Source organism: Lutra lutra, chromosome 3 (assembly GCF_902655055.1).
Source record: "Lutra lutra chromosome 3, mLutLut1.2, whole genome shotgun sequence".
Lineage (NCBI taxonomy): Eukaryota > Metazoa > Chordata > Mammalia > Carnivora > Mustelidae > Lutra > Lutra lutra.
Window position 1 is genome coordinate 5,741,332 of NC_062280.1, and position 8,990 is coordinate 5,750,321.

Genomic DNA, 8,990 nt, shown 5'->3' on the forward strand with positions numbered 1-8,990 from the left:
CAATAATATATTATAAACACACCATTTTATGCAATTGCTTTAAATCAGCAGAGAAGAAAGAGGAAAAATATGAATTCTTTTGTCTTATAAAATTACATAATTATTCTTACTGATGTTTTTACTTTTTTCATGTGAATACAAATTACCATCTGGGGTCATTTGCTTTCAACTTCAAGAACTCTTTAAGTATTTCTTGTAAGGTGGATCTAGTTGCATTATCTCAGTTTATTTTTGCTTTATTTTGTTTTTGTTCTTGTTTTAATCTAGGGGAGTCCTTTCTTAGCCTTTGCTTATGAAAGATAGCTTTGCTAGATACATGATTATTAGTTTAAGTTTTATTCTTTGACAACTTTGAATACGTTATCTTTCTGTTATCTGGCCTCCATTGTTTCTACCGAGAGGTCAACTATTAATCTTATTGAGGTTTTTTTGTAAGTAATGAGTCATTGCTGCCTTTGAGATTTTCTTCTTGTCTTTGAGTTTTAGCACTTTTAGTATGATGTGCCTATGAATGTTTTTGTCTTTATTCTACTTGGAATTCACTGAGCTTCCTGAATTTTATTTTATCTTTTTTTAAATCAAATCAAGGTAGTTTTTAAAGCATTAGCTTGTCTAATATATTTTATGTTTCTTCTCTCTTTCACTAGTACTTTCATTATATCTCTTTTGGTGTGCTTAATAATTCTCCACATTTCTCTGAGTCTCTTTTCATTTTTCTTCATTATTTTTCTCTATGTTGTTTTTTTTTTTAAACATTTTATTTATTTATTTATTTGAGAGAAGAGAGAGACAGTGAGAGAGAGCATGAGCGAGGAGAAGGTCAGAGGGAGAAGCAGACTCCCCGCGGAGCTGGGAGCCAATGCGGGACTCGATCCCGGGACTCCAGGATCATGACCTGAGCTGAAGGCAGTCGCTTAACCAACTGAGCCACCCAGGCTCCCCTTTCTCTATGTTTTTAAGCTTACATGATCTGTATATCAATCTGTCTTCAAGTTACCTTATGCTTTCTTCTACAGTTTCAAGTCTGTTATTGAGCCCCTCCAGTGATTTTTTTTTTTTTTAATTTCAGGTAATATACTTTTCAAATCTATGATTTCTGCTTGGTTCTTATTTATACATTCTCTTTATCAAATTCCCTCTTGATGTGACTTTGTCCATATATCATCATTTATTTTTTTTAATCATGGTGACTTTAAACCTGTAAACACATTTATAATGGCTACTTTAAAAATCTGATAACGGGTTCTTTCACAAGAGTGTGTGTGTGTGTGTGTGTGTGTGTGTGCACACATGCACTTATGTGCTTTTATTCTGGTATATGAGTTGTATTTTCCTCTATCTTTTTATGCCCATATAATTTTTTGCTAGAAACAGGACATGTTAGATAACATATTGTTACCGACTCTGGATACTGTCTCCACCTTCCCCTTGAGCTTCTTATTGTTATTTATTTATGTTTAGTGACTGACTTAGATGATTTATTTAGTGGCGTTTACCCCCTTCTATCCCTTATGCATACACATGTATGTGCGTGCACACGTGCGCGTGTGCGTGCACACACACACACACACACACACACATGCACAGACACAGTGTATAGTCTTGGATGTTGCTTCTAGTCACCCAGAGATGACAGTGTTTTAGATAGGACTCTCTTGACCATACCAAGGTGTTAAATTGCTCTAACTGATTACTCGATTATTTTGAGGGCATAACTTAAACCAACCAAATTCTACAAGCAAATCCAATTAAGTACTGGTTCCTTTCAATAGCTGAGGTTACAATTTTATTTTTGTTCTGATGCCAACTCTTCTCAATTTTTTACTGAACACTAGCTAACCTATAGTTTAGTTTGCATTTTTAGATCTCCTCTTAAATTTGTTTTACTACAACCTCCATTGTTCTTGAGAATGCCTTTAGGCTTGAACTTCTTCACTCTCTGCTACAAATGAAGTCAACTCCTTTGGAAAGAAATTAGGGGCTGTTTTAATGGCTCTTTCTCTTTCCAAACACCTGGAAAAAAACTCTGAACCTGGATTTGGAGCCAAGTGTGAGGATAATACTAAGCTTCTCTGAGAATGGCACCCATACCCTAAGAGCTCAGCATTTATTGGGAGGACAGGAGCCTGGAGTCCTTTTGACTTGCCTCTCCTGTCTCAGAAGCTAAAGTAAGAGTGATCAGGGCATCAGCATTCTCAACACACCATGCCCAAAGACGATCTTCCATTTCACAAATGGATGTTAGAGGTAAGGCGACAATTCCTACCTCTCTACCACATTTTTTAGGGCTTTGCTTCAGCAAAATGTAGCTGGGACAGAATAAGAAATGGTGACATCTTGTTTCTCCCAGAAAGAAAGTTTTCAGTCTGGGTGCTGAAGTGGAAAGGAGCCCAGTACTGAGTATAACAATCTGGAGTGGAGTTTCTGATCTAGGGTAAGAAAGGGATGGAAAGGTTTTAGTTCAAAGTACAAACTCTAACCTTTCTTTGCTGACTTTTTATTGTTTTATGGATGTTTCTTCATTTGTCATCACCCCTTAAGACTATTTCTGGAATCTTTAAGATATTTATATATAGTTTGATCAGTTTCTCATGGAAGCACATCAGAGGATCTCTTCACACTTTCATATTAGAAACAAATATGTTGAGTTGTATTGTTTTAAAGTTGGCTTCTAACTTAAGTGGTCAATCTAAGCTTCTGAGACCCCATGCAACACAATTGTTCTGTCTTTTTTCTTTGTTCCTTGTATTATTTTTACTTTAATGTATCAGATTAAAGTTTAATGACCAAGCATTGCTTCCAAATTATTCACATCTTTTTTTTTACTTAAAAGGAACCCTACGGTACTGACTTGCTCAAAAATGGTAAATGCATCTTCCATTTTATAGGAACCTGTAAAAACAAGTTAAGACTCAGAAAATTAACTGGAAAAAATGTGATCGTTCTTCTCTCCTAGATATCATGTTGAAATTTATATGATGTATTAGCTATGCATGGCTTATAAATAGAAATAATGTCAGATTATGTACCACAATACATGCAATTTAAAAAAAAATAGTAAGATATCTTACTTACATTATACCATTGTCAGACACTAAATGCAAAGACATGCATGGTAAAGGCCACCTAACTGATTAGTCCTGAACACAGGGAAATTCACTTTATTATTGACAAAATATCACAAAACCTCAAACCTGTGTCTATACATAATGCTATTAACACATAGGTAGATTTTAAGAATGACTCAGACTTACTACAAAATTTAAGATGAATAAAAACTAAATTGTAAAGGCTCAACAGTCACTTTCCATGCCACTTTAGAAACACACATTAATTTTATTTTACATCTTTCCAGAAGACAGATAGTTATTAGCTCAGCTTTAAAATGAAACTTGTATACTAATCAAGTAACAAGGAAAATGCCCAAGACTTCATTGGCATAATTTAACAACTGCAATTATTGGGCAAGGCAGCCTGAAATTAATGATCTCTACATGTAGAGCTTCTAAAAATATACTATAGTGATTGGAAGAGATGTGTTAATCTTGATCCATGGTAGTATCTAATAGACACTCTCCAAGTTACTAATTTAATCTCTGGTGTGAAATGAAGGTATTTCACTTCAGGAGTTAAAAAAAAGTCACTAAATACCTCATTTTCTAAGATTTTTAATCAAGGGATTAAGTTTATAAGATAATGGACATTATAGTTTTCTGTTTCAAAATACAATAATGATTATATAAACTAACTCAATTATTGTTAAGCAATGTCATTGTGACACTGGCATTGACATTAGAACATTTTTTCCATGAGAAACTGAAATTGGATGGATATTTATAAGTATAAATCATACAGATTATCATTTGAAAAGCAATTTTTTTGTACATAAGCACTGCTCTGTTATAGCTGCAAAATCACAATATAATATGAAAATAATACTAGTTGGCATTTAAAAGTTATATCTTTCTACTGCATTTTAAGTGACTCACAGATATAATTTCTTCAGTCCTCACATCATATTTCTCATCTTAACCTGTTAGGAAAACTGTTCTAGTTGGAAAAGATAGTATCTGTATTTCAATTTTGGTAGATTACCTTAATATCATGGAACTCAGTTTCCAAGTAAGAGTACTGTTTGTCATACCTAATGAATGGCCCCTGGAAGTTAATAGCAGAATATTATCATTATTCAAATTTATATGATCAGCCTAGCTTATCTAGACTCATTTGTGGTGATAGATAAATAAGACTTCCCTGTCCTTGTGGTCTTTTCTATACTTTTTAAAGCAAAATAGCAATGCCTTGAATCTTCTGAAGATTTGAAAGAATCACCCTATAAATTATTTTGATTCATTCTGAAATGACAACGTTGTTCTTAGTTCCCACCAGAAACTGTCAATATCTCCAGACTGAAAAACAGAATATAACTTCAAAGTGAAATTAAACTTTGAAGAAGGAAAAAAATAACTGGATATAAGACAAATAGCCTAAAGCAGCAGAGGGAAAGAAAAAAAAAAAAAAGTCAAATTCATTAATTATTATAAACAAACTACTAAGCATAATTGTAAAGCAATAATTATTAGTAGGTTATATAAGTACTATGAAATGGTTATTGCATTTATATCTTTATATAAGTATAATCATTGTAGGTGGCAATGGAAGAGAATATTGTGAGGTTAATTCCCCACACTATCCCATGAAAAGACAAATTTGTAGGCAGATAGTTAATGAACAAAATAATATCAAAAAAGTAAAAAAAAAAATATGTGACTAAAAGAATCAAGAATAACACAGAAGGATTCTTGAATAATGGTGCTAAGATGGCACCATTTGAATGTGAGGTACCTTTGGTACCTCAAAGGTTTTGTGCATTTGAAAGCTGTGGGGATAGGAATGTTCAGGGTATTGCTTTATTGCCCAAGGCCCTGGAAGCACTGATAATACTGGAAGTAAGAGGTGTTTCTTTCTGTGACTTCATGGACCACAGGCATCTATGAGTAGACTAGAAAATACATTACTCGTGAGCGTAGGTTGGGTATTCTGATAGAACCAGCAGTGACATTCTTGGATGGCAAATAATCTCTGTCATATAGGAATTAGAGATGCGTCTTTTTAAAAAACAAAACACAACATATTTATTTATTTATTTATGAGAGAGAGAATGAGCAAGCATGGGGAGGGGCAGTGGGAGGCGGACAGAGAGAGGGAGAGAGAAACCGTAGGCAAGTCTGTGCTGAGTGAGGAGCCGGAGGAGGGGTGATCCCAGGACCCGGAGATCACGACCTGAGGAAAACTAGGAGTTGGAGGCCCAGTCCACTGCACCACTCAGGTTCCTGAGATGTGTCTTTTTTGAGAATCGTATCTAAAGAGAATGATTAATGCCCATCATGTAATGAAGTATGAGGCGGATATCTAAGGTTTTGTGATCAGTTTAAAAGTATAGTATCCGGTCGGCCGCGCCACCTTGGGAGCTTGTCCGTGCGGGGAGCCGCTCCGACGCAGCACCGCTCACCTTCAGCGACGCGGACTGGCAGCCCTGAGCGTCGCACCGCGCCCGCCGGACCGTGCAGGCCCGCCCGACCGTGCAGGCAGTGCCCCGCCACCGCCCGCGGCCACCGAGCCCAAACAGCCCACCGAAGAAGCAGCTTCTTCGAAGGAGGATTCTACTCCCTCCAAGCCAGTGGTGGGAATTATTTCTCCTCCTCCAGAAGTCAGGAATATCGTTGACAAGACTGCCAGCTTTGTGGCCAGAAACGGACCAGAATTTGAAGCTAGGATACGACAGAACGAGATCAACAACCCCAAGTTTAACTTCTTGAACCCTAACGATCCTGACCATGCCTACTACCGCCATAAGGTCAGCGAATTCAAGGAGGGGAAGGCTCAGGAGCCCTCGGCCGCCATCCCCAAGGTCATGCAGCAGCAGCAGCAGGCCACCAGCAGCAGCTGCCCCAGAAGGTCCAAGCCCAGGTGATACAAGAGACCATTGTGCCGAAAGAGCCCCCTCCTGAGTTTGAGTTCATAGACCCCCCTCCATCTCAGCCTTTGACCTGGACGTGGTGAAGCTGACGGCTCAGTTTGTGGCCAGGAACGGCCGCCAGTTTCTGACCCAGTTGATGCAGAAGGAGCAGCGCAACTACCAGGTTGACTTCCTCCGCCCGCAGCACAGCCTCTTCAACTACTTCACGAAGCTGGTGGAACAGTACACCAAGATCTTGATTCCTCCTAAAGGCTTACTTACAAAGCTCAAGAAAGAGGCTGAGAACCCCCGAGAAGTTTTGGACAGGTGTGCTACCGGGTGGAGTGGGCCAAGTTCCAGGAACGAGAGAGGAAGAAGGAAGAGGAGGAAAAGGAGAAGGAGCGGGTGGCCTATGCACAGATCGACTGGCATGATTTTGTGGTGGTGGAAACAGTGGACTTCCAACCCAATGAGCAAGGGAATTTCCCTCCCCCCACCACCCCAGAGGAACTGGGGGCCCGAATCCTCATTCAGGAGCGCTACGAGAAGTTTGGGGAGAGTGAAGAGGTTGAGATGGGAGGTCGAGTCTGATGAGGAGGACGAGAAACAGGAGAAGGCGGAGGAGCCTCCTTCGCAGTTGGACCAGGACACCCAAGTGCAAGACATGGACGAGGGTTCGGATGATGAAGAAGAAGGGCAGAAAGTGCCCCCACCCCCAGAGACACCCATGCCGCCTCCTCTGCCCCCAACTCCAGACCAGGTCATTGTTCGGAAGGATTATGACCCCAAAGCTTCCAAGCCCCTGCCTCCAGCCCCTGCTCCAGATGAGTATCTTGTGTCTCCAATCACTGGGGAGAAGATCCCTGCCAGCAAAATGCAGGAGCACATGCGCATCGAGCTTCTCGATCCCGGCTGGCTAGAGCAGCGAGATCCCTCCATCCGGGAGAAGCAGAGCGATGATGAAGTGTATGCACCAGGTCTGGATATTGAAAGCAGCTTGAAACAGTTGGCTGAGCGGCGTACTGACATCTTTGGTGTAGAAGAAACAGCCATTGGTAAGAAGATTGGTGAGGAAGAAATCCAGAAGCCAGAGGAAAAGGTGACCTGGGACGGCCACTCGGGTAGCATGGCCCAGACCCAGCAGGCTGCCCAGGCCAACATTACCCTCCAGGAGCAGATCGAGGCCATCCATAAGGCCAAGGGCCTGGTGCCAGAGGATGATACCAAAGAGAAGATTGGCCCTAGCAAACCCAATGAACTTCCCCAGCAGCCACCACCTCCATCTTCAGCCACCAACATTCCTAGCTCTGCCCCACCCATTACTTCTGTGCCCCGGCCACCTGCGATGCCGCCTCCTGTCCGTACCACAGTTGTGTCTGCCGTACCTGTCATGCCTCGCCCCCCAATGGCATCAGTGGTTCGACTACCCCCCGGGCTCAGTGATTGCTCCCATGCCGCCTATCATCCATGCGCCCAGGATCAACGTGGTGCCCATGCCTCCCTCGGCCCCTCCTATCATGGCACCCCGCCCACCCCCCATGATTGTGCCAACAGCATTTGTGCCCGCTCCACCTGTGGCTCCTGTCCCAGCTCCAGCCCCGATGCCCCCTGTCCACCCTCCACCTCCCATGGAGGATGAGCCTGCCTCCAAAAAACTGAAGACAGAAGACAGCCTTGTGCCTGAAGAGGAGTTCCTGCGCAGAAACAAGGGTCCAGTGTCCATCAAAGTCCAAGTGCCCAACATGCAGGATAAGACTGAATGGAAACTGAACGGACAGGTGCTGGTCTTCACACTCCCGCTCACAGACCAGGTCTCTGTCATCAAGGTGAAGATTCACGAAGCCACGGGTATGCCTGCAGGGAAACAGAAGTTGCAGTATGAGGGCATTTTCATCAAGGATTCCAACTCACTGGCTTATTACAACATGGCCAACCTCAAGGAGAGAGGCGGGCGGAAGAAGTAGAGAAACTTGCTGTCAGGTCTCAGCCACTGCCGTTTTTGCCTCTCCTGTCTCCCACTGTCCTGCCCTCCGCCCCAGTCCCAGGAGACCCTGCCTTGTACACTTGTTTCCTTCTTGCTAAGTTTGGAAATTCAAATTGTCCTGCCAAGTTTTCTTCCCCCATCCCTTCTCTACATTGATAAGGGAGAGCTTGCAAAGCCAGTCTCCTCCCTAGTGGTCTCTGAATCCCTTTGTGTTTGAGTCTTGATTTGAGGGGATTCATTTCTTTAGGTGGCATGTTGGGAGATGTGAACACAGAAATGTGCTGTGGAATAGTGTCATAGAACCAAGTAGCACCTGGCTGATGAGAGTATGGTTGTTGTCATTATTAATCATTTTGTATAATCCTTTTGTGTTTGAGTCCTGATTTGAGGGGATTCATTTCTTTAGGTAGCGCATCAGGAGATAGGAACCCAGAAATGTCCTGTGGGATAGTGTCATAGTCCCAAGCAGCACCTGGCTGATAGAGTATGGTTGTTCTCATTATCAATTATTTTGTATCTTGCCATGGGTTGTCTAATAAACCTCTTGTATCCTTCTTGTGAAAAAAAAAAAATATATATATATATATAGTATCCAAAAACATAATCTATTTGGTTGGGAATGAATCAGGGAAAACTAATCATAGTTCAAGTCCAGAAGTTAGTTAAATCAGTTCTGCCTTCATTCTACTAGAAGTATATGACTTGAACCAACTAACTTCAAAGTGAAAAGGCAAATGGACTCAGACACACATCCTAAGACACACACTGACAGAAAATTAAGATATCAACGTTTAGCAAAAAATAGGTTTTTTGCATATAAAACACATAAAGATGTGACATTCACTAGTAATCTAAAAAAAAAAAATGTTCAGACAAAATATGTTAAGAAATTACTCTCATTCACTCTTAGTAGACCTGTATGAAATTTATTTTAAGAACACAATTTTGACATTTTGATTCGAGTTTTAAAAAATATTTTAATATAGTTATTTGTTCTCGATAACTCTTCACAAAATAATAAAAAAATAGGCAAATATTTTTTTTTTA

The 8,990-nt window shown here is 40.9% G+C and overlaps 1 protein-coding gene across 1 annotated transcript; it reads left to right on the plus strand.

Moving 5' to 3' along the window:
• Positions 1–2,205: 2,205 nt before the first annotated feature.
• LOC125094978 (splicing factor 3A subunit 1-like) lies at positions 2,206–7,923 on the plus strand. The gene is given in 7 exon segments (XM_047720678.1): positions 2,206–2,247; positions 5,444–5,933; positions 5,936–6,022; positions 6,025–6,282; positions 6,285–6,535; positions 6,537–7,385; positions 7,387–7,923. Coding segments are annotated over 7 exon segments (2,514 nt in total).
• The last annotated feature ends 1,067 nt before the right edge of the window (positions 7,924–8,990 follow it).